Source organism: Tetrao urogallus (genome assembly GCF_951394365.1).
Source record: "Tetrao urogallus genome assembly, chromosome: 14".
Taxonomy (NCBI): Eukaryota; Metazoa; Chordata; class Aves; order Galliformes; family Phasianidae; genus Tetrao; species Tetrao urogallus.
The window spans coordinates 7,424,882-7,451,640 of NC_136827.1; the positions used below are offsets into that span (position 1 = coordinate 7,424,882).

Here is a 26,759-nt window from a genome sequence, read left to right on the forward strand (position 1 = left end):
TTATGTTACGATTTTTTCAATACTACCTTGTATTTATGCTAAAACACTGTAAGATCCTGGCGAAAATACCACTTAAAACATGAGTGAGAATATATTCCATTCTGTTTGCTAAACAAGAACTTTGAGCAGGAAGAAAAGAAGAATTTAATATCTAAAGGAAACAAGATCTCAGATTATTTGGATCTTCAATTCAGGCAACAGCCCCCAAGCACACAGCTCTGGGCACTAAGAGAATCAACCAAAGTTTGCAAACCATGGAAAACACAACCAATATTGTTTTAAAACAGGAAAATTAATCTTTCACGAAAAATAAGAAAAATGTGATAAGAATAGTTCTATAATACTTAAGTTTGTTTGAAAAACTTCTATGAAAGTGTTAATTTATGGATAAAGAGTTGGAAATTGCATTAAGTACTGGTTTAGTCACAAAATTAATAGAAGAGCCTAAGGCCTTTAAGCTTTCAAAAATATTTGGCCTTAGAGCTCAAACTGAGAGAAAACACAGCTAAATGCCTCAACAGATTAGTCACCAATTTCCCCAAAAAAGCCTTGTTAACACTTGTAGACCTTTCCTCGGGTTTTGAGAGTACACAATTCCCATGTTTAAATTGAGCAGTGAACATACCTGTAGAGTCAGAAGGACAGATGTTCCACTGAGGAGATCATTTCAAACCAGCTTAGTGTACCCTTCTGAATCACTCTCCTGAGAGTGCTTCATCTCCCCACTAACTACAGAGCTCATAAACCAGCCATTTAGTTTAGGCACCTAAATTAGGTCATGTATATTTGTCACCCTCTGACCAAAACGCTCTTGAAAAACAAACTTTCCTTATAGTCCACGTTAGTCATTTAAGTGTATTCCAGATCAAATCTACCCCATGCAGCAGAAAAGACGCACTTCTCTGCCTGATGAAGAAGTAGTCAGAGGGGCTGTCAGCCCACCGAAACGTTTGCAGCTCCAGCAAGAAGGAACTGGAGTTATTTCACACCCAAATCAGGCACGAGGCTGCTGGTGTGCAGTATCCCAGCCCAGCAGCTTCTTGTAGCTACACAGATACATCTCATGTCCAGAGCACTGCAAAGGCTGACTAAGTCTGACAATGCTTTCCAAACAATTTGTCAACTCTGCTTTGATTTCTTGGTTACATTTAAGACTAATCTTGCTTTACTGAGACTCCAAGTCTCAGTAAAACCTATCACAACAGGGCACTAAAAACTGATCCATAAATGAATTGATTCGTTCCCTACTACAGCTCTTAATACTGACAGGCTTCTGTGGGAAAAGAGCTGGTACTTGATGTACTAAGAATAAGCTATAATCAGGAAGTTAATCACTCAAATATAACCACCATGGTTTGTGAGACACTATATACCAGCTTTTGGTGCATATTAATTTTTTTTAGTTCATACTAAAATGATTTTTTGTTGAAGACAGTTATAATGCACGCACCCTCGTAAGACGGGACATAAGGTATTTGATACTAAAATATGATATATGAAATAAGAATGTAAAATGAGATTCAATTTTGCACCTTGAATTTGCTTTATTTTATTTCAATGCGTGGAGATACTGTGTGGATATCTCATGTACCTACAAAGACACTCATTTCAGAAGATGACTGACATTAGTGAGATTACATGACAGCGCAGGAAGTAGCTTCAGACCACACTTCCTAAAAATTATAAAACAAGCATGAGGCACATCAGCAGTGAGCTAATGCCAGTGCCTTGCCCCAAGGGCTCACTTATATTTGTAATTTTTTAAGCAACTCAATCTACGGTAATTGATTTAAATCAATTTTACACAGACATCGGGCAGAGCCCCAGTCATTGATTTCTTCTCTTGTTCCTGAGAAATTTAGCTGCTAGTTAACTTTTCATATTCCAGAGCAGACTTTCAGGGCATGCCTGCTTACAGTGAGATTTTATAAATCCTTTATGATCGTTCACAAACCCAGCAATAGGAGCTCAGCACTCATATGGACATAAAACATTTTTTTTTCCTCCACAATCAAAAATGGTATTCCAGAAAGTAACTGTTTTAAGAGCACTACTTTCCTAACTTGCTATGGAAGCAGCAAGTCTGCAGCACACAACCAAGACCCAACCTTTATTACGTGCTTATCCTCTTCTGAATTACTTATGCACATCAGCTTTCGCTGGTCACATTTATTTTCTTTTTGAATACAGAAGCCTTGAAAATGCCACAGTTGTGGAGCTTGACTGGCAAACATTGTGTTACTAAATCCATTTTAAAGTAATTCAGTATAAAACCATGGTTCTTAAACCATGACCTACTGAGGGTTTTTATGAGACTCAGATTTTGCTCAGGGTCACAAGAAATTGTTGTCACTATGACAGCCACAGGAATCTGTTGCCACTATGATCCCAATCAACAAGTGGAACAATGTTGCATTTTCCAAAGTGCATTATTTCTTAGTGTTGCTCCTGACAGGAAAGATAGGAGTTGCTGGTTGATAACATACAATCCCTTTGATGTGTGGAGTCGCAGAACCTGAATAAGTTTGTTAGAGCTTCAAATTGTAAACTTCTAACCTAAAATCCTTACATAACAGTCCAGAAACCAGGAAAAAATACCTGATATTCTATCAAGACTTCTTGTAAGTCCACATAATCACTTAAGGTTTCCATTTGTCTACATATAGATCAACTGCAGCATCAACAGCTACAGTGAATGCATGTGTATCTAGCCACCTTGGACACCAGTGACAACAAATTCTGGCTGCTAGGCAATTACAGGGTGCAGCCCATTCTTGAGGCTGTTTCACCTGCAATGGTAGAAATACTCAGCTACCATTTAGCTATGTCTGCTGCAAAAAAAAAAACAATTTTGGCTTCACTGGCTCCCTGACATGCCTGTGGTATATAACGTTCCATTTCAACCTTGTGGATGTGCCTGCACTGTCTGTTGGACCTCTCATGGCAGCGTACGTTTATTGAACCCAATGCACACAGAATGACGTTGTTACCACTGCACAAGTGAAGCACATACACACTGTGATTATCCATACACTTTGAGATTTCCTATTAATATTTAGTTCGGTGCAATAAGACTTTTTGGCCTTGACAGAAAAAAGTCAGCATCAATATCTGGCAGTAGAAGCATTTCAATAGACAAGGCTGCCAGACCGGATCCTTACCATGACCCAGCTTAGAAACACAATTCTTCCACCAGTGTATACTGATGCAGTGATAGAACCACCTCTGCTTTTTACCACAGCCTCATCACATCCATTTACTCACTCAATTCAAGCTTAGTGCAAATTCTGCCACTCAGTCTGTTAATATATCTTCAAATAACTTTGCATTTTTCCTGCCTTCCCATTCATCATTTTATGCACTCCAATTTTATGAGTTCCTTCCTCCCTTGAATTCATGGCTTCTTTTCTACTTTTGTCCTTTCTGCCAATCGCTGAACAGAGACTCATTTTAATCTAAAGAAATTGTGCAATTTGTTTCATTAACTTCATTCATTTTCATTTGGCAGTTTGTAAAGGCTCGGGGACAGAAACAAGGCCTCAGCTATGCTAATCTCTATGCAAACCAGCCACAGAAAGACAAACCCTATCCTCAGGAGACTACAGACTACATTTAAAATAAACAGAAATTAAATGGTGATCAACAAAGATCGGGTTGGAGAAAAGTTATACAGCAAGCATTTTTCTGTTCAATGAACATGTTTCATCCTGCATCTACATGCCTACTGCTAACAGCGTTCCCATTCAGGGTTACTTGTGATATCCTATTTCTGTTCACCATTGGAGTAGAACAACATATAAATGTTCTATTTACTTATTTTTACAAGCACATGCAGCTCCTTTGAACACGTAAATAACATGGACAAAGAGCTGGTTATATATCATTTTTAAGACCCTCCCTCCCCCCACGTTTGCACTGGTTGGGTTGGACGGGTTAGAGGTTACCTCCTCAGTTTGTTATTACAAGGAAACTTCGAGAGGTGTTAACAAATCATACACCGAGGTTCGCTTCCCCTGCTTCGCATAAGGACTACTGCGGACTCCAACGGACTAAAAGATGGCTTTCAGCATTTTAATGCTAATTGCCTGCCATAAGCAACACTTGATGAAAAGCAGGGTTGGTTTCAGTAAGCATTAATCTCCCCGAAGTTTTGGAAGCGGAAATCTTCCATTTTCTGCCCATCCTTTACAGAAGTCTGAATTTAACATAACAAAAAGCCTGCTGGGCTAAGCTATTAGATCTCAATGTCCCATTAGCTCAAGGAGTAGTCTCTTTGTATAAATTGGTAATTTCTTGTAAGCTCTGAATTTAACGCCATTCTTCTATGCCAGGGCACAGCAGCACTAGGAAAATGAATTGCAGCTAACTGAACTATCCGTATAGCACAGTTAAAATCACAACCATATGAAGTAAATACACAAGCCGCGCTGTTTTATAGCAGGAACCGCAACAGCTCTGTCCTCTCCTGCCTTTTGAAACACAGTAGCACTACCTCTCTTAAATACGGAAACTAAAACCAATAAAAAGAAGCTCTGACAATATGTATCCCTTCATCCTGCCAACCCTGAGGGCTAACCTGATGCCTTTTCCTCACAACAAGTGTACACTACAAGTGTAAGACATTACAGGGAAAGCAGCATTAGAACAGATGAGCATGGCTCTAACAAGCAGAGCGGCTCTGTGCAGGCAGAGTACGGTTTGGCCTACTGTTGAAATACAGCTGGAGTACCTCCAAGCACAGCCAAGTTCTTTGCGTAGGAGAGTAATGTGAAAACAGTTCTGGTGTTACATATGAGCTATCTTCACTAATATGTTTTTATAATCTGCACTAGGACTCAGCTGAATAAGGTAAAAGGTTTCTGATGCATCATACGCCGACACAATTGCAGAGGACAAAGGAAACGAGAGGAAAAAACAGCACAGCCCTCCTTACACTTGTCTGACCGTTTTTATTTTTGTTTTTATGACACCAGGCTCTTTCAAGATAAGAACCCCTTCTGCATCGTTTGCAACTTCTGCAAATCTTTCAGCACCACTACTGCACTCTGCTAGGTGGAACATAAAGAAAAAAACTGAAATCCTTGCTCAAGAATAGCTTTGAAATTGAGGTAATTCAGTAGTGACAAATCTTCTTGCTGTTCTCCAGAATTCTGAGAAATAACACGTTCAGCCTTGAAGGCTCTTGGACAGTTACCATCTCTCAAAGTATTATAGCCTCAGGATACAGGTCACATATCTTACAATGTTGGCCAAACAAAATTGTTTCAAAATGACCTAGGCAGTAATATTAATAGTAGGCAGTTTTATGAAAGCTTACCACATACGATTTCTTAAAAACCACAGATCGTATGTCGAATCCATCTGCTGTTTCTCTGTGATACTGATTGATAAAGCTGTGAGCATGCCTGGGAAAAAATAATTAAGAAAAAATTAAAATCAGTATCTACTATTTGTTCCCCCAGTAAATACATTCTATCCTGCAAAACCACATTACCAAACCAGCACTATAACAGATATGATGGGAAAACATAAAAAATTAAGTGATTCTACCTATATTTTCATAGCATTTAACTATATTAAGCAATAGTAACTATACTTGTGATGCATGCCTCCAGAAATACATCTAGTTTTTTCCTGATGTTCCTATATGTTTTTTATACACTTTACACCACTATGTGAAGCAAAACACTACCAGATATAAATGGGGCAGAGTCCATGCATGTTACGTGTCAAACCACTGCATTCAGGCCAACAGAGCACTTTAATACTTATTCTCTACTAAAATCCTACAGCCAGCAGATCACAGGTCCATACATGAGTAGCAATGAACTAACTGTTATACATCTCTGCTTTGCTGTTAAAGAATACTCCCAGTCTATTACTTAAGAAAATTACTTAAGAAAATGGCTCGCACTGCTGTAATCTGCATATAGCCCTATTTTCCACAACAAAAAAAAAGGTGAGCACACTACTGGGCCTTACACTTGATTAATGATTTTTCCTCTTACTTCTTAGAAAAGTCTCATTGGCTTTGCACCCACTATTTATATGCTTTAAAGCAAACACATGGGGCATAGCTCAATTCCTACCCCTTCAAAACCTGCCCGTAAGAAGTCACTAACTTGATCCAAAGGGGACGTTTTGCTTTTAAAGAAAACTTTAGAGTTTGGGCTTGTTATTTACAGCAATTTTTGTGTGTCACTGAGCAACATATCCCTGACACCAGCATGCGGAAGGAGAAGCACCCACGCTCTGATGGCACCCACCTCCTCGGTTGCTCCCACCTCCCATCCCTCCTCCTAACGGCGCTCTCCTTTCTGCTCCTCAAAGGGAAGCAGCTTCCAAAGACACATGTAACAACCTAAACCGTGTTTCTTTTTTATAATATTTTATTTATTTTTCTTTTATTTTTCTTTTTTTAAAAAATTTGCTTAAGAAGTGCATGATTTCCTACCTGGGAGAAGCAAATCCCCACACACCAAGCACTGATCCCGCGGGGAGAAAACCACTGACTCAGAACGTCCCAGGGGAAAACGTTAACTTTTTTCTTTTTTTCCCCTCTCTTTTCCCCCCACCTGCTTTTCACTTTTACCCAATAAACCCAATTAAAAAAAAATTCATCGTTGATTTACTTCACATAACGCAACGAGCGCCCTATCACCCTCACGTTTTTCCCATTACAGCCGATTTCGCCCCTCAACCCCTCCCCCGGGGATGGTCCCTCAGAGGGGCCTGAGGAACTCCCCCGAGGCCGCCCTCGTGCCCCGCCATCTTCCCCTGCGCCCCCTCCCGGCCGCCCGCAGCGCGCATGCCGACCACCGCGCGCTCCGCTGACGGACGTCAGCTCCCGCCAATGACCGCCCTCCTCTGGGAGCGGCTCCTCCCTCCGCCAATGAAATGACGGAGCTGCCGCAGAGGCCCGGCCCCTCTCGCCCGTAAGGACCTGTGAAGCGCTAAGCCACGCCCCTTCTTCCTCTTCCCGACTCTCCATTGAATGAAGTCCTCACTGACCAACGGGAAGTTTCTACTGGGCTCGACTGACAGCTTCGCTCTCCATTAGAAGTAGAAAGCTCCGTGGCGTCCACCAATAGACTGCCAGACGTGAGCCTAGGGGGCGGGCTCTCCCTCCCAGGCGGGCGGGGAAGGCCGTGGTTATCGATCCCGCTGCTGGAGGGAGGCGGCGGAGAAGCAGCAGAGAAAATGGCGGCCATGGCTGCGGAGGCGGCAGCGACTGCAGCGGTGCCGGGCGATGGGGGGGCGGGCGAAGCCGAGCCCGAGATGGAGCCCATCCCGGGCAGCGAGGCCGGCGCGGACCCTCCTCCTGCCGTCACTGAGGCCGTGGAGTCGGCGGCGCCCGACGGAGAGGAGGCCGACGGGGGAAAGGGAGCTCCCGGCGAGGCCGAGGAGCCGCCGCCCGTGCAGCTCGCCCGGAGCCCGGCCGGGACGCGGGAGCCGGAAGGCGAAAGGACGGAGACGCCGCCGCCCTCCGGCCTGGAGGCGGGTTCGCCGCAGGCCGAGCTCCGAGGAGCGACCGGCCCGGAGCCCGAAGAGCGGCCGCAGCCCTGCCCGCCGCCCGCCGCGCGTCCCCAGCTTCCCGAAGAGTGGCCGCAGCCCTGCCCTACGGCTGCCGGGGGCTCCGCGAAGCGGGAGCCCGGGGAGGAGCCGTCCCGGCCGGAGGAGGAGGAGCCGGATGCTGCCGCCGCGGAGCCCGAGCGCCCGCCGCCCGCCGCCCCAAGCGGGGGGGAGGCGGAGGCGCCGCTGCTGCCCGGCTCCGAGGTGCGGGTCACCCTGGATCACATCATCGAGGACGCCCTGGTGGTCTCGTTCCGGCTGGGGGAGAAGCTGTTCTCCGGGGTCCTCATGGACCTCTCGAAAAGGTGAGCTCTCACGGGGGAGCCGTCCCGAGCCCCCGCCCGTCCTCGGAACGGCCGAGGACAGCGGCCTCCGCTCCTTCCTTCCTTCCTTCCTTCCCGTCCGGGGTTCCTGGCCCGCCCATAGCGGTCGGCATCCCTGGGGGCGGCGGTGGCGCTGGCGGTGCCCGGTGCTGTGCCGCTGCGCCCGGCGGAAGCGCTCCCGAAGCGGGAGGGGAGAGCCGAGCACATGGGCGCTGCTTTCGGCTCGGGTGGGATTCCCGGCGCCCCCGGCAGCGCTGCGCATGGGATGGAGCTGCGAACCGCAGGTGTGGGCACGTGTGCCGGCTTGGTGTCTCGCATTGCTTGGGTAACTTCGCATTTCTATAGGTGCCTTAATGGTTTTCTGGCTACGCCGTCGCAGTCCTGAAGTACGACTGTTAGTGCTAATTGCTCCTTGCGTGCAGCGAGGTGAAGTTTAATGGTTCTGAAGTACAGTAATAATTTTATTTTAGGGGCTGTTATCACAAACCGAAGTAAAGCCTTGATCGCACTGGGTTTGGCTTTTTTCGTTCCTTTCTGTAGCAGTGTCCTCTTGGGAGGCTCAAGCCATCACTGAGAGCATATAGATATAAAGAGTTTAAGTGCCATTTACAGGTGAAAATATGCCCTGTTTCTTTACTAAACCTATAAATGCTATGCAGTTATGTTGGAGGAAAATGAAACGTAGCCAGGGTTATTATTTAAAAGAATCACAATGCATAAAACGTGTCTTTTCTCAAGATGTAGGCCACACATGCTTTTGTCTTTTATCACTGTGGTTTACCTTGCTACCATCTGCTTAATAACTTCCTGTTATATCAGATCATCAATGTCTTGTGAAAGAAGGTGGCCAGCATCTTCATCCTAGGCCTAGCAGCTTGGTTGGCTTGTGAAACAGAACGTGTTTTCTGGAGCCTAACTCCTGGATGATGCAGATGGAGTAAGCTTTACGTTTTCAAATTGTTGAACTGCAGCTACCGATCTTTGAAAACCAAGTACTAAAATCTGATCTGCAAAATCTGTTCATCTTGAGTATGACAGTGCCTTAAAGAACGTCAGGAGCAGTTAACAGATAGAACCTAGCCCTAAAACTTCTTTTGTAGGTTTGACTTCTGTACCAGCAAAATCCCGTTATTAATCTAGTTAGGAAGGTGACAAAGCACATGCTTCTGTGCTTGTAAGGATCTGTGTTGAGAAGAAAAATGAAACGCCAGCTTCTCCCTTTCTTGTAAGAGATATCTTTTTATGCACGTACTGCCTGCAAACATCCCCTCATTTGCCTGAGGTTTTCTCGTGCCCTGTGAATCCTTCTGTCAAGCAGCAGAGCTGCTGCAGCCCCTTGCAGCAATAGGTGTCTGCGGCAGGCAAACCCTGGCTCTTCTGCCTTGTGGCTTGGGTGGAAGCTGCATCTCAGTTTTCCCTCTTTTAAGCACAGGCCCTGGGGGAAACCTTCAACATAAGAACCAAAGACCTCTGGAAGAAGACCACTCTGAAGGCCTGTGTCATTTCTCCCAGCTATTCTTGTGTGCAGTTCATTTATTCCTTCTTCTCCAGCTGTATAATCTTGGGCTTCCTGCAGGGGCACTTGTTACACTGGGATCCAGAAGGTAAAATTAGATCTTAAATCAAAACCACCTCAGATTCAGCATAACTTTACATGGAAGCAATGGGATTTCTGATACAGAAGAGAGTGGACGTGGAAAACAGTCTCCTCTTGCTCATCCAAGTGAACAAGAATAGTTTTATTCTGATGTGAATTTTGTTTGCTGTATCTTAAGGCCCCTCTAGAAGAGTTCTCTGTTTTAAAAAACAAGTTTGAATTTTTTATTGAAATCACTTTTTGAAATTAAGGGATGAGTGGATGTGTTCTCTGCATGTGCTGGTACTGTTTTTCTCATGTATTCAGAAGAAAGTAATTCCTATTCCTTCTTGGATCTTAATTTCTGCTTTCCTCTGAAGGGCAATGAAGCTGATTCTTCTATGCAGTAATGAGAAGAGTGAGTTTTAATGAACACTTAAAAAGCAAACACAGAAACCTGTCTGCTGGACTCCTGTCTTGTCAAGGCATGCTCTAAATTAGTTTAACTTCAAGGTCAAGGAAAAGAAAAAATATCCCCGTTAATTCTATTTTCATTATTAAGATGATGTTTTGACTTTGCATTTATGTTTGTGGACTTCAGTGTGAAGTTAATGATATTAGAGATCTAATTTCCTTCTGTTCCTCCTGCCTGCTGTAAGTAGGATGTCCGTTTAGGTGTCTGTAAAACGAGAGTACAAGGACCTCAGTGTTAGTGGACATTATTCCCCCATTTTTTTGAGGTAAGGAAGTATTTCTGCTCTTACTGATGGCAGTGGGGTACACTGCCTGTCAGCAGCTGCACTGGAGGTTCTGAAAATAGGGAGTCACGTCTACCGAGTTCTGAATCAGCATCTTATGCAGTAAATCTTCTTTGAGTAGGACTTCTCAGCCTTTTTTTTACATTACAGGCTTATTGCACAAATTAAAAAATGTGATCCTTCTGTTAAAGGATAATGGCAGTAGTGGTAATAAAATCTAAGTGCCTTATTGTGTTCCTGGACGAGGTTCTGATGTGGGCTCTGTGGCGTGACCCGATGGAGCGGATGGAAGAAGCAGGAAGTGCAGCCAACCATCAGGCAGGTGAAGGCAGTCGTGTCATTGTGTCCAAGTGGATGGGGAAGGCTGTAGCCAATTTTCCATTCCAACTACTCGTTAGGTATAGGGCTTTTAAGCTTGCCTGTATGCATCATTTGGCTAACACTGTTTGCTTAGGGTATATGAGATGTTAATGCCACCTGCTGGCTTAGAATTACTGTAAATCTTGCTCTGCACCTGGAGGAAAAAAACAGTAAGGAAATAACTACGGAAAGTAGCATTTGTAAAACTTTAAAATCTAGAGTTAAAAAGTCCTGTTCTGGTTTGTTCCTCTGGAAAGACTTTCAATCCTGCCCTGTTTTGTTCTTTTTTGTGCCTTCTTCAACTTTAAGTACTGGAGAAGAGGTAGGGAGGAATTTTGCCAACAGGCAGGACTTAGACTTCATATGGTGTCATCATTTGACTAAAATTTTGTTTCTAATCCTATGGGTGTGAGGGACAGTTGCCTTCCTACTGCTGTTCTCTCTAAGTTATTTTGTGTGTGATTATGGCAGCTCTTGGAGGAGGCAATGGGAGAAGAGCAGAGTTGTGTTGTAACCTCAAAGCCTTGGGTAGCTGAAAGGTGATGCCTTTACTGCCAGTGGATAGCTGTTGAAACTGGCATCTTAGTTGGGGTTTGACTGTAGAAAATGAGGAAAGACTTCCAGCAGCAAGATATGAATGAACTATGATAAAAACAAACTTCTTCAGGTAAGCTCAGATTGTGATAATCCTAACAATATTTTCACATATAGTGATTCTTTCCTGGAGTCTCTTGAATCCTACTTTTTTCTAAGGTTAGCAAAATAGTAAGGTTAAATGAACTGTTGCGCCCATTCCTGTATTTCTTTTAATCTGCAGAACATCTGTTATATTTTTGAATTGCTTACATTTAGCAGTTCTTGAAACTTGTCTGCATATGCTGAGATTTTGTTAAACTTTACAGGGTGCACCTGGTGTATTGTACCTGTATGCACCAAGGCAAGAGGAGGGCAAAAAAAAGTACTCTGAGTTGCAAGAGACTGAAGGTCTGCTGGTGTGAGGAAGAAGCAGCAAGAATCTTGCATGAAAAATTGTGGCTCATTTCTCTTTGCTTTGGGTTCTCTTTTACTAACTGATAAATTCGTTCAATAAATGGAGACATTTGATGTTCCTTGTCCAGGGGAAGTTTAAGTTCAGTGGAAGTGGTGGTACTACAGTATGCGTTCTCAGCAGTAAAGAAATATCTGTGTTACTTGGGGTTGCATGATTGTTAAGCTTTTCCTTTTTCCCAATTTGCAAAGTGTTCATAAATTCTTTGCCTGTTTTCCTGTTGTTTCTGAAATGTGTAAAGAAGCTTGGTGGAATGCTAGCGTTTAAGAAAAAAGCCATAATGCTGCTTTGCTATTTGTTTTTTTTCCCTAGAACACTGGAAGCATAGGTCTGATGTGAGTGTGTGTGGTTAAGACAGTAAATCACATCTGGTTTGTGACTGACAAGTGACATTGAAAGGTACAGTGTCAAATTTAGTTAGCCTCACTTAGAGCACAAGGTTGGATCAGAGGATCTTGTGACACTGCTTCCAAGCTAAATTTTTCTGTGATTCTGATTAGTTTCAGCTTCTATATGTGAAAATAGTTTCTCCTGTATTTCTGTTTACACCCAAAGCTTTTATTTGTTGTCACTTATCAAATGCCTTTTTGAAAGGCTTTCTCATTCCAAATTTCCACTTGTAAAAATGGCTGGCAAAACTGGAGCGGCTTTAAAGCTTTTCCAGTATAGGTATAAAACACGTTGTAACTGCTGCTTACACTGAGCAGGCATACTTGTCGAACTGCTGCTGGTTTTGAGCCAGTACAAGGAACGTGATTTCCATCCACCCCCTTCTGAAACCAGTAATAATCCCTGATCTTGCTGCTGCATGGGGGGTGTGTGTGTGTGTTGTGCCTCAAACTTCCCTTTCCTAAAGTAGCTGTAGTCTACTACTGTTCTTTGCTGGACTTTGATTCAATGGATGATGGCTAAACTGTGCTTTCTTCTTATGGCATGCTTGTCTGTCTTCCAGCAGCATGGGATACTGTGTTCTGAGGGTAGCTTAATTTGACTGAGCTTGAAGCGTTGGAAGACAAAGGTCTGATGTGAAGTTTTCAGTATGCATGAAATGATTGTTTTCCTTTATGATTCTATAGGGCTGATTAATCTTATACATCTTGCCACTGAGTTGACTTAAAGCTCATCCATTAGTAAATGATGTCCTCTTCAAGTTTCTTGGGATTTGACTGTTATTTGGGTGATCTGGAATGTATATTCAAGACATCTTATAAAGTTTTGTAGCTTTGTAACACATCCAAATGTATCAGCTAAGTATCTGCTTTAAAATGTGATCCATGTGTTTAATAATGCTAACAGATGTAAAATGAAAAGATGACTTTAAATGGATCTTCAGCCTTAAAAGCTTGACAGTAAAATTGCAGTAGTTAGTAGGAAGCCTAAGCTTAAAATATTTGCATTTCATCTCTAAAATAAGTTTACTTTTGTATCCTTGTCAGAACTCTGGAAGTTACAGAGAAGTGAAGGAAGCTTTGAGAATTCACATGTAAAGTCATTCCAGTGAGAAGGTGAAGGATACACTCCCTCCCCTTTGGTGGGGAAAGGAATGATTAGGAACCATCTGGGTACCCTTCAGGCTTATCCACTGCAAATTGTTCTGTCTATGCAGTGGCTAAATCTTCATGTCTGCATCAGCATCCTGACTACATGGACTTCTCTGATGTAGTTTCATGGAAGTTGACTTTGAGGATGCAGCTTTTCTTGATGTGATTTCCTAAGAGAGTTGCTCACACTGTGGTTCTTTGTCATATTTGTAAAGCTCTAATTGCAGTAGGCATTTCTTGGTGTCTTTATTCTATTGTTACATTGCTTGGGAGGTAAGTAAAGTTCTGAATTGATAACTTGGCTTATGTGGATGCTTTTTCAGTTAGGTGCCTACCACTAAAAGCAGTGTGTGCCACAACAAGCTTTATCGTGCCAACTAAATCCCTTATTAAAAATAGGTTACTGCATAATCTGTGTTTTGGATACAGACTGTTTTCCTGGGTTCTGAAATACTTTGTATTGAAATAGCTATGATCTAATTGTGTATTACATCAACTATTGTGATTTAAGCCCCCAGCTTGTATGTACATGTGAAACAAATATACTTAGCCCTATGTTACCTGAGCATGTTGTTATACTCTCAGTATTCAGAATCATTGAGCCTTTATCCATGAGATGAAAATTGCTTTGATTGCTTCTTCGCTTGGCTGCTACAAAATACCTACTGGTAATGTAGGTTGAACAAGAGTCATGTGTTGAAAGGTAATTGATGATTGCTGTAGTCTGACTTAATGGTAAAGATGAGAATTTTGATCCGAATCATTTAGAACAGAATTGATTTAACCCAGCACTAGAAGCTATTGTGTTGTGTTGAAATAACCCAATGTTTGCAGACAAACATGAAATACTTCTGAACCCTTTTTGCACATTCTTTCCTTTGGCTTTTCTTGGCAGGAAAAAATATACTTGTACTATTTTTTTTTTAGTTGAGAAAGGTAAAACTTAAACATTGGAGACTAAAGATGGGAGCTGGAGACTTTACATAGTGATGCAGACACTTTGCCCCAGGATGCATCATTTAGATGTTTATGTACATGCAGTTGTGCATTTAGTTGGTATTTGTTCCTTATCTCCCGCTTATTTAAAAATACTTCTTAACTCTGCCCTGTTTTGCATACAAATTGAACAGTAATATGTCTTCATTATGATAATTCTGCTATAGGATTTAGATGTGAAAAGTGACTTCTTAGTTTGTTCGAAGTGCTTGGGTTTACATATCTGTAATGCAAATCTCTATAACTTGTAGGTTTGATATTAAAAAGTAGCTTCTGCACGATCACAGAAGATGCCATGGCTTCCCATTCATTAAGTTCCAGTTGATAAGACGTGGAAATAAAACCATAAGTGTTCTTATCACATCTGTCTCTGTATAACCTCCCAAGCTAATTGAAAGTTGTTTGTGTTATAAAGATAACTGGACTGTCGGAAGGCATCTCATCTCTCCTGTTTCTCAATTACTGATTATTATTTGCTTTTAATAAGGATGCATGTAGGAATTGTGTCCGGCACGGGGCATCACGTGTGTATGATTAGATCCTACCGATTGCTGTGCTTACTTGTAAACTTCTTAAAAATATTGTTCTTACACTGAGTGTTATCCATCTTTGTCAGAGAGAACTTTACAGAGTAAAAAAGGGCCAGGACAGTTTTTTGAAAGAGGAAGCTTGGCAACATGGAAAACTGATTCTAGTTCTGAATACGTGTGAAGCAGAGGTGCCTTAATCTCTGTTTAAATACCCATTTCTTACTCTCTTTTTTTAACAATTTGATTTCAGATCTTCATCAAGGAATCCTTCTATTACATCATGTAATATTCTGAGGTAGAACTGTACATACAGTGCAGTAGTGGGCTGTACAGGGCACAGCTGGAACTTAGACACACATTGACTTTTATTCTACTCCTTTTTGATAAGGAAGACGCTGTCTTTCGCCTTCCCAAGAGTAGTGTTCTCTGGAATGTTGGAAGAAAGTATTAAAGTAAGGACAGGTGATACTTCAGGATCAATGCATTCAAAAAAGATGTACTTGTCTAGAATAAAGGCAAGGCGATCTCTTGCAGTATGTAAGCTTTAAATACTTTAGTTCATAACTGCTGAACCACTTAGATGCTCTGCCATGTGTAGTTTTCAGTAGGTTTGTTCTGGTCACATTCATTCTGCTGCTTCTGTTGAGAAGATACGCCACTGTCAGCTTTCTCTTTGTGCTTATTGCCTTGTTCTTCTTTCCAGCTTTGTACTCGGTTCTGTACCACTCCTAAATCTTTCTGCTCACTTTCTCTTTTAAATTTGCAAGTTGGACAATTGGAGAACTTCACCAAGGAAGAGTTAACAATCATAAAAACAGAATGTGGGCACGACCTGCTCTAGAATGGGGCAAAAAAGAAAAAAGGCATTGGAAGTAAGAATCAGTCTCTGGGCGTGCCCAATTTATTTTGTACTTCGTGTGAACTGCATCATTGCTTCTCAGGCCTTTATGTATTGATGTGCAGTTTACACAAATCACATTCCTATTTGCTCTTGCATAACTGGCACCAGACATCAGTGAGAAGTCTGTAATCTTACAACTCATTAATTTTTAGGTAGATAGGGCCAGCAAATTCCAGCTCATTCATTAAAACATTACCTTTTGTGAGACAGGCTGTAGCCTCAGGAATTCAGTATGAATGGTTCTGTGCCTTCATGAAGTAGGTTTGCATCTTATATACTAAAATAGCCACATCAGCGGTCCTATTCCTCAGCTTTTTGGACTAAATATTATGGAGCTTCATGAAGGAGAAGATGGTCTAAGATGCAGTCACGGTCTTAAATGGCTTTAATGGCATCAGTGGTGTTCCTGGTGTTCACTGTGGATTCAGTCTGTATAGCAGATTCTTGTCCCATCTAGGGGTTCTTGTTCTCAACTCGTACGCTACACTAACTGCTTTCCTAACTCTAGCAAATCTTATCAGGTGGTGAACAGTGGGATCCAGATCTTCTTGCTGTACAAGAAACCAAGCTCTTAGTGCAAGTAACACTGAAAATGTTGCTGGTTTTGTTGCTGTCAGCTGACAGCTGGTGTTTGTTGTTTTTTTGTAAATCCTACACTCAGATCTGAACAATTATTTGTCATCCTTAGTGAAAGGAACAGCGTTTGTGCAAAAATAATTTCTCAACTCTTGGTGGACTTCTGAGTCTTTAGGGAACTTAAAACCTAGTAATGAGTATCTTCTGAATTAATGCTGGCTGGAGAGATGCACAGATCCACAGTTCAGTGCTCGTAATTCGCTGTAGCCCTCAGTAGTGCAGCAGGCTGCGTTTAGTTTTGATTTTTATCTCAGGGAGGACATCTGGAGTCCAAATGGAGTGAGTCCAACCCTGAGAAATGAACTTTTGTGGGGTAGTAAGGTGTTCTGTGGCATAGGATGCTTGTCACTCTGTGTATATACAGAATAGTTCTCCAGCAGCTAGTAGACCAGGCTTTGCCTGGGTTCCAGGTTTCAAAGGTGTGAATGTTACAGTATCTAGGGGGAAGGTAACAACAGCACTGGATGCTTCCTACCTGTAAGTTGTCAAGTGTACAACTTCATCTATTTTTGATGACAAAATTGGTTGAGTTGTCACTTGACTGGGTATAATGAAATGCAGATGGGATGGATAATTTAGTTTTGGATGGATTGCTTGCTTCAGTTACAACTTCAAAGTATGAAAAGAGGCTTAACAGGTAAGAAGGACAAATAAGTGGCGGCTTCTGCTTGTGACAGCGTAAAGAATATTCTAACATGTATTGAAAAAAAATGTCATAACAAACTTTGAAAAAACAAGAAGCCAGCCTGTAGATATTTGTCTAAACTGCATGTTTATTGCAGGAATGTGAATGGAAGATAGACCACCACTCCGCATTTACCTTCACTCTAGCAGCAGCCATAGATGACAAATTTCAGTTCCGTCAGTTCAGATGTTGCAGTTTAACACCTGCACAGCAATGTGAACTAGTGTTAACCTGAGGACAGGTCTTGGTTAATTACTTCATTCTCAGGTCATGTGAGATAAATACAAACGGTGTTTGGTGATTTGGAATGGGTGATTTAATGTTTGAATTGCAACCTTGTCTATAGTGTTCTTGCTGCAGTAAGCTAAGCTATTAAAATATAGCCTAATGTAAGCCAAACACATCTGTGTGTGTGTTGGAGCTGGAGTTGGGCAGAGAGTTCGAATGCCTCGTGAGGGCTTTGTAAGGTTGGTACTGCAGATTGTAGATTCTAACGTGGGACATGAGAATGGTTAAACAGGCTTTTATAATCCTTCCCTTTGTGTTCAGTAGATTGAAAGACAAATTGATGAAATGTGGATGTATTTAACTCTTCTCCCAGGAGAAGATAAGCATTATGCCCTGTAAACTGATGACATTTCCCTTAGCATAACATATTGCAGAAGATATTGGTTACCTGTTGAACAGCATTCTACTTCTCTTAGTATAGGGAAGGTAAACTAATGTATAAGACTTAGTGGAGTTTCATGTGTGTCAAACAGGATGTTAGAGATCTTAGAACACCTGGAGCTGCCTGCAGAAAAGTAGGCAATGTTTTAAAATAGTTTGTTTGCAGAACAGAAGGGAATTATTTGTGCTGTATTGAAATTACAAGGGTATTTTTGCCAGAAGGAACCCAAACTCTAAGTTCTAGGCTGTAATACATCAGGTGGTCGAGCAGTGATCTTCTGTGGATGTCGATGTGAAGAATGACAGTGCTGTTACATGCCAGTATTTACACGCTGTGTATCTGACTGAAATTTAACAGAAGTTCAGGCTTTTGTGCTATGCCACAAACTGAAGAATTCTGTAGAATTCTGTTTAATCAAAAGCCTTCCTTGCTCATATAAATGGAATTGGTGTAGAAATATCTTGAGTAGATTTGGGATTGATGGGGTGAGTATGAATTTTGTGTTTATAAGTGTTTTCTGGAAGTATAAATGCTGTCCCTGGCAATATTTTTGGATATATTTTCGAAGGTTGTTGTTGACACAATAGAAACCCACATAAGTGATGTATTTTGTGTTGGATGCTGACTTGGCTTTGATGTTTCGCTTTTTCAAAACTTAGCCTAAGACTTGGTATAACGTTTCAATTTTGTCCAGAACTCATGTTTCTCAAATGGTAGTTATGCTGACGGCTTTTAAAATGCTTTTTAATAAATACAGCAAAAGATCCCTCAAACCTTTAATGTTTTTTTTTGTTGTTGTTCTCTTGAAGGTTTGGACCCCACGGAATCCCTGTGACCATATTTCCTAAAAGGGAATACAAGGATAAACCTGAAGCCATGCAGCTCCAAAGTAAACCATTCCAAGATGAGGCACAGGTGAAGTGTGAATCTAATGCTGCAGTCCCCGATGACTCTTCTCTCACACAGCCATCAGAACCAAGCCTAGCTAAAAGCCTATGGACTTCTAAACCACCTCCTCTCTTCCATGAGGGAGCGCCATATCCTCCTCCTTTGTTTATCAGGGACACATATAACCAGTCAATACCTCAGCCTCCGCCCCGGAAAATTAAGCGGCCCAAGCGTAAAATGTACAGGGAGGAGCCCACTTCTATTATGAATGCTATCAAACTACGACCCCGACAGGTCTTATGTGACAAGTGCAAAAACAGTGTTGTTGCAGAAAAAAAGGAAATAAAAAAAGGTGGCAATGCAAGTGACTCTTCAAAATATGAGGATAATAAAAAACGAAGAAACGAGAGCGTGACTACTGTGAATAAAAAACTTAAGACTGACCATAAGGTGGACGGAAAAAGCCAAAATGAAAGCCAGAAAAGGAATGCTGTGGTCAAAGTTTCAAATATTGCCCACAGCAGAAGCAGAGTAGTTAAAGTTACTGCACAAGCAAATACTTCAAAAGCGCAGTTAAATACAAAAAAAGTTCTCCAGAGCAAAAACATGGATCATGCAAAAGCTCGGGAAGTCTTGAAAATGGCCAAAGAAAAGGCACAAAAGAAGCAGAGTGCAACCTCCTCTTCCAAAAATGCACATTCAAAGGTCCACTTCACACGGCGTCTTCAGAACACCAGCTCAGGTTCCCTCCCACCCCGATTGCGTTTAAAGCCACAAAGATATCGGAATGAAGAAAATGACTCTTCTCTCAAGACAGGACTTGAGAAAATACGGAGTGGCAAGATGGCAACTAAGCCGCAGTCTCGCTGCTCCTCCACCCGCTCAGCAGGTGAGGCCCCTTCAGAAAATCAGAGCCCCTCAAAAGGCCCTGAAGAGGCCAGCAGTGAGGTTCAGGACACAAGTGAAGTGCATGTAACTGTTGATCAGGATGAACACCAGACATTGGGCAAGAGAGGCAGCAAAAGCAATATAACGGTTTACATGACCCTTAATCAAAAGAAATCTGACTCTTCCAGTGCATCAGTATGTAGTAGTGATAGCACAGATGATTTGAAATCTACCAACTCTGAGTGTAGCTCTACTGAAAGCTTTGATTTTCCTCCAGGCAGCATGCATGCACCTTCCTCCTCCTCCTCCTCTTCGAAAGAAGAGAAAAAGCTCAGTAATTCCTTGAAAATGAAAGTCTTTTCCAAAAAAGTCTCTAAATGTGTTACACCAGATGGCAGGACCATATGTGTAGGGGACATTGTTTGGGCCAAAATTTACGGCTTCCCTTGGTGGCCAGCCCGTATCCTGACCATAACTGTGAGCCGGAAAGATAACGGTCTTTTAGTTCGCCAGGAGGCTTGTATATCATGGTTTGGCTCCCCAACAACGTCTATTCTTGCTCTTTCACAACTGTCCCCCTTTTTAGAGAACTTCCAGTCGCGCTTTAATAAGAAGAGAAAGGGTCTTTACCGCAAGGCCGTCACAGAGGCAGCCAAGGCTGCTAAGCAGCTGACTCCCGAAGTTCGGGCCCTGCTGACGCAGTTTGAAACGTGAACATGGAGAGTAAGGTAGGCAAGAAATCTGGAGGCTCCACGAAATTCATAGCCTAGTTAGAGGACTACCATGAAGGATTTGCCGAGGCAGAAGTTGCAGTCGGTTGGATGCTCTTTTTATACTAAAGTTCCATTTGTAGCGGTTTCATGGAAGTTAAACAAATTGAACATGCAATCAAAATTAGCCTAAAGTGAGAATTTCAGTATTTTTCAAGTGAGAATTTTTTTTAAAGAAAGAACTCCTCAAACACCCGATGCATAGGAGCCATAGCCTCAGCTGAAAGGCAGCTTATTTGCAGGGAATTTTTTAGTAGTTTCTACCCAGTATGTACCTAGTTGCTGTGTGGCAAAGGGTTGACACAAGGGGTGAAAGTAGTAGCTGTGATACTTTATTTTTCTTTTCTTAGGTGGCCCATCAGGGAAGTGTAGAAACGTAAGCCTTGTCTAAATGGTCTTTAAACATGATTTCAAATACTTTCTGATGTATTTAGTCTGGCCAGTGCAAATTGGTTCAATGCGCGCATGAGCATCTTAGAGGCGTGCCCCGATCCACGAAGGCCAGTTTAAATGGCATTAGAAGATGTGCTGAAGTTTTTAAGGAAGAAAAATTCACAAAATTAAAGACCAGATTAAATGGGGTTTTATCTTAGTGACCACTTCTTAAACGCTCAGCCTTTCTATGCACATGGGGGCACAAATATTAACACTTCAGGGTCTGAGAAGCTGAGAGTGATGCCTGTAGCTCTAAGACAAAGCTGAGAAATTGCTCAGTGTTTGGGATCAAGGGCTGTTAATGCTGCATAGGTGTGAATCATAACTTCTGGTCTTTCTTCCTGAAGAAGTCTTTCAGGCCATTTGCCTGGAGTTTTAGATTAAGAGAGGCTTTGTTTTGAATGTGTAAATAATTGATTGATGAAATTTGGTCAGATTTTCTCCTGACTGGTTGTTCCTAAATTCTTAGGATACGTCCTAGTTAATTACACTTTGTGAATTGTCAGATGTGTAATTGTTGCATTTTGGATGTATCTAACTTCATTTTTTTTTTTTAAATATTTCCGTTTAAGGTATCTGTTTGCAGGTCAGAAAATGAGAATTATGTAATTGTGTAATGCTCTGAAATGTAAAAACAAACTGTAAATAAAATTGACTAAATCTGAATTATTTGTGTGTGTTTCTCAAAAAGCTTTGAAAAAAATCTAGGATGTTAGAGTACTTGATACCTTTGCTGGATTTAGAGGACACCCTTTTAAAAAGTAAATTGTCCTTTTTTGCTCATTCTTAAAGATAAGTGCTGGTGAAGTACTGTTGGTACACTTCAGTCTTAATTTGGAGATGAAGCAATTATTGCTCCCCTTTGTTTCAATACTAGCTCCATAGAGGGCTTTCTGGGAAGTTTATCAGGTTTTTTTCCCCTTAATTAGATTTTGTTCCATATATTTGACTAATAACTGGATAATGTCACCTGTACAGTGGGGAAATGTTTTTGGTTTTCTCCATCTATCAGAAACTAAGCAGAACCGCTCCGCTGTTACTTCAGCTTTTCCTGCATGTCTGTTGCTCGATGCTGGGCACTTCCATGCAATTCGCTGTACAGACTGCATTTTTCCCTCTAGTTTTGGTCCTCAGCTGACTTATATGTATTGTCCTCTCTTTTCCAACCCACTGCTGTTTGAGCCTTGCAATGTGTTGTGAAGAATCTGTCAGCGTTCATCCCAGAGCAGTTTTCATCCTGTATTTTTTTTCTCCCATAATTGCCCACGTAGGCAACCATGACAGACGTAAAGATCTCAGCTTAGGCTGCAATTAGATTTTGAGCAGACATGAGAAATGGGGGTAAGGATTTAATCATCAAACCCTTAAAATCTTGTGAACTTAAGATTAAATTTTGTATATCCGTGATACTGCCTGGTCTTTCCAAAGCATTCGGTTTCTTTAACCTTTTAAAATTATTCTGTTGTGCCCACAGAACTATTTGCAGTCCAAAGTGTTGAGTACACGGCTGTTAGCATTTCCTCCCAAATATCTGCTGGGCTCTGTTAGGTGCTAGTTAAGCTTCCAGTTGTCAGCTCTTCCTTGAGCTTCTAATAGCTACCAGAAAAACCCAAATCAAACCAAACAACTGGTCAATGCTTTTTGAATGTGATAAACACACAATAAATTTCATCGTACGGAAAAAAAAAATAAAAAAATATCCTGTTTCACTTCTATGTATTCTTTCCTGCAAACAGAAACAGTTTCTTTATTGAAGTAAATAAGCCTTACTTTGTTACTAAAGCAGAGTGCTTTTTGAAGCCAAGAACCCATCCAAGGTGTTTTAGATGTCTGCGCTGGTTTCTTGAGGTTTAGAATCTTGAGCAAACTGCTTGTGAGTTGTTGCGGGTGGAGTAGCAGTAGCACTGATATGTACATTGTTAGTTTTTAATTTAAAGTACTTGGAAGCTTTGTATTCTTTTAATTTCTATACAGATTTCTATAAAGGTAGCACAGTGCTAGAGTGTACATAGCTGGAACTTACATGTTTGCTGCTAAGGTTGAAGAGCAACAGCTATGAGGGGTTTCTTTTGATTGCTTTGTGTTCAAAAGAAGGTTCTGAAAGGCCTTTAATGACTCTGAGTTGTGGTTTGTAGCTGATTAGTCTTTTATGAAGTCCTTCCTAAGTTTTGTAGTTTGTGCTAAACATAAAGTACATCATCACTGCTGACTTAACAGGTCCCAAACCCAGCAGAGAATTTCTTTCATCGCAGCACCCTGTTATGTTCCATTGAAAATATCCTATTCATGGGCCTGTGATTCTTCTTTTTGCTCTGAAGTAGCTGCAATTCTAGACTGAATCCATAGTGGAGAAAATGCTGGGCTTAATGTGCAGCCTGGTTGTGCCATAAAGTAGCCTGGATGGGGGCAGCGTGGGTGCTGTGTGTGGATTAGCTTTGGAGACTGGCACAGCGCCGCGCGTTGCCTTAGCTGCAAAATGCTGCATTCTTATGAGCACCCCTGAGCCCAGCAGTGCCCACAGTGTGAACGTGTGCAGTTCAGGACTTTTGCCTCCCCTCTCTGAATTACCTGCACAGTGTAAATGATTTATCAGGTAACTAATCACAGCGTGTTTGTGAAGTGCCAGGAAGGTGCATCTGTGTGACTAAGCTGTGCAGCTGTTGTAAGCAGGCTGTGTGTGGAGGAGGAACAGCAATGCACAGACTGTTAGCTTTCTATCAGCTTGATACAATAAGCAGAGGATGCCTTTCTGAATTAAGGAAGTTCCTCAATGTGGCTATGTGTGCATGATGCTTCCATTTGGGGAAAAAATAAGGCAGGTAGTGATGGGTGTGTAATACAGGAATGTTTTCCTTTTGAGTAGTGTTAGTTAAAGCTACTTCATCTTAAGGCGTTTTATACCAAAACATAAAGATTTCCTTTAAGTTTTGGAAAGCCTGAGTGTTTAATGAGTGAGGGTGGGACCAAATGTGAAATACTTGTGTTTCTCTGGAGTTCTACAGGAAATTGAACAAATATTTGGTATTTTTCTAGTCAGAGTTGTGATTTTATGTCAACATTCAAATAAGGTGATCATCTCTTGTTGTACTTATTTTCTTTTAGACAGTGTTATCTTTGGTTATTTGAATATTTCATTATCTGAATCCTGCAGAACTGGCAGATTCCTCCCCAATGGGGTTTTGAGGATGCATTAAATTTAGGTCAGCTGTGCAAGGCTGAGAAGCTTTTATTTCTTATCACTGTGTAGGAAAAGGGTTTTTTGGAAATGAGGGTGAAGCTTCTAAGTGTTACCAGGTTTAAGAAACATCACTAATGCAAATAGGGTTGTTTTTTTCCCACCGCTAGGTTTGTGGAACAGACCAACAAAGTCAACTGGTTGATGTTCCCGAGGCCTGCCACTGATCTCAGTTTGTCACCTGTGAGCCGTTGCTGCAGTTGTCAGGGTTCAGTGTGAGCGTGAACTGTGAAAGCAAGCAGCGGCTCATCCTCAGCACTGTTATCATCTGCCCTCATGTCTGTTCTGTGGGGTATAATGTAGAACAAGTAGAGCAGTCCTCTTGGCTGGAGTCTCAGAAGGCAAAAAGCCTCCTAAAGGGGAATGAAGGTGGAAGCATTTTGTGCCTTAAGCAGTTTGGTAAAAATGTGGGTATATTATTTAAAAACAAACTTGAAAGTGATCTTACAGTGCTGAGTTTATAGTGGTTAAAGGCTGAGATGCTTTATTTTTCTGTTCTTATTTTCAGTTTACTTTTTAAGGGTATAAATAGAAAGGTCATAGGGAACCTGAAGGAGAGGAGAGGAACTTGGTGTGTGAACTTAGATATGATAACATAAGTAGAACTGGGAGAATAATAGTGAGAATGATACAGTACTTTACAAGTGCAGTAGGGGGGAATAGTTCTGTGGCTTGGTGCTGGATTCTGTCAGTTTAGGCTATGCTTACATGAAGTCCATGCTCTTTATTTTTTGAAATACAGGTCTGATGAGATACCTGATGGTGATGTAGTCAGGCTGTACTTGGCAGCAATACAGTGCAGTTATCCCTGCAGATAAAATAAGCTATCAATAACCAAAGAGGTCTCTTCATGTAAGTAACTTCCCTAAGGTTTCTGACGTGGCTGAGTTCCTCAGGGATCACCCACATTCATCACCAGGCCAGGCAGAGGCCTGCATTCTTGGCTGCTTTGAAGCAGCTGTCAGGATGAGCTGGAAGATCCAAGCCTGTGAGATGTGGCTGCAAATGCACAGCTCAAATTCTTACTGATCTGTTGTGGGAGAAAGCTCTGCTTGAATACGTGGCTGCGGTAATCATAAAGACAAGTTCTTACTTGACGTTTAAAATACCTCAATTTCTGCTCTTGGTAATGCTGTATTTCCTTAGTGGCCTTATGCTGTGTGTTTATAGAACGTGGCCATTTAACTGGATAAAAAAAGATCCCCATGTAAGATGCTTTTTCTATTCCCTGCTCATCTTCCTGGCATTTCTTTCACCATTTCCAGTTTGAGCTCATCTTTCTTCAATGTCAATGGTAAGAACTGTTTCTGGTAATTTACATGGGGTCTTGCAAAACTCACAGAGCAGCAGTGCAATGGTTCTTCCCCACATCGGTTATTTCTCTGGTGACTGCTTTTGCTTTTCAGTTGTTAGAGCCTGGGAGTAGCTTGTGGTTGTTCTATGAGTTACTCAAACATCTCAGTCTTTCTTCTGTAATATCAGAGATCAGTACTAATTCATATTGAACTTTAATTTATACAAATATATTTTGAATTGCTGTGACACAGCTGCCCCTGCGTGAACACAAGGAAAGTCAGCAGCTCCCTGGCGCGGCTGTGGAGACACTGGCATGCTGACTGTGACCGTGCTTTTTCCTGCAGTTTTGTTCTTGGCATCAGATCCAGCAGTTGGGGAGCAAAGTCCCTGGGTGGCCCTGCAGCACGGGCTGGCTCACCGCCAGGTGCTGACTGCTGAGGGGAACTCGGATCCATGGCTAAGAAAGAAAAAGCATCCCTGTGCTCTTGGTAGGGAGTAGGACAAGCAGCAGCATGGAAAGGGAGCGTGATTGAGATGTTCTACACATGAGAAGACCTGAGCCACCCTGCACATCCAGTAGGGAGACAAAAGGGAGTAAAGGATTGTCTAGCATAAACCCCCTGCATGGTCTGCAAATGCACAGTGCTAAAAACTTATCTACCTGCTGTGGCCCAAAGGGATGATGATAACAACGTCAGCTGCAGGTGTAAGTTGGAGCAAGGAACAGATCAAGGTCCCCTGTTTTATATTCAGGCTTTGCTCTTGCAAAGTATGAAGACAAATGGTTTTGTGGAATTAACTTGGGCTACAACTGAGAAGTTATTTTCAAAACCAGGACTGGGCACATTTTGAACAGCTGTAGTGAAGTTTCTATGTCAACGATTTTGGCAGAGGTAGAAGAACAGCCTGTTGGGACTGGAAGTCTGCAAGTACCTGACAAGTGAACTGACAGAGGGGAAATGAAATATTCCTGTTTAAATGCAAGCAAGACAAGAAGTTATAGTTAAAATTACCAGACAGAAAGTTGAGCTTAGAATTTATTTAGAATACAGCAGCAAAATCCTTGATGTTGTTTTGAGAGCTGCATAGCTTCTGTAATTGCAAGCTTTTGGGAACAAGTGAGGTTAACCTCTGTCAGGACTGGATTAGTTAAATTCATCCTGTGTTTGGCTATGGGTCAGAATTGCTGAGCTGTCCTGGCCCTAACATAGCTCCCATTTCTGTAATTCTGTAATTAACAGCTCTGATTTAGGAAAAAGAATCTTTGCAGAAATGTGCAGATAAGGAAGTGCTGTGCCTGGTGTGTCAGGCAGCAATCACACTCAGTACAGTGAAAGCACAGCGCCCAGACTGCTCTGCATCTCCTGCCAAGGGGCCTCTCCTATGCAAAATCAGGCTTGGATGACATCATTTATATAATATGTCAACCTCAAACAAGTTTTTCTTTTAAAACATGTAGGTCAGTTTTCATGTTTACTTACTAATGGTTTTGCTATCAGATCCGCAGTACGAACAAGAGCTGATTCTTACATGTGCTAGCCATGTGCTGTGCAGTTGAGATTTGGAAGGCAAGCTGTGTTCCCACCAGCTTGTTCCCATCAGCAAGAGGCTGTAATGGGGATGTAGAACTCTGGTGACAGACTGCCCAACT

At 41.9% G+C, this 26,759-nt stretch overlaps 1 protein-coding gene across 1 annotated transcript; it reads left to right on the plus strand.

The window, feature by feature from the left end:
- Positions 1-7,119: 7,119 nt before the first annotated feature.
- Positions 7,120-20,086, plus strand: PWWP2A (PWWP domain containing 2A; the record flags this gene model as incomplete). The annotated part of the gene is made up of 2 exons (XM_079542300.1): positions 7,120-7,877; positions 18,406-20,086. Exons 1-2 carry the CDS (start codon positions 7,201-7,203, stop codon positions 20,084-20,086), a joined length of 2,358 nt encoding a protein of 785 aa, XP_079398426.1. The 5' UTR covers positions 7,120-7,200.
- Positions 20,087-26,759: the final 6,673 nt, after the last annotated feature.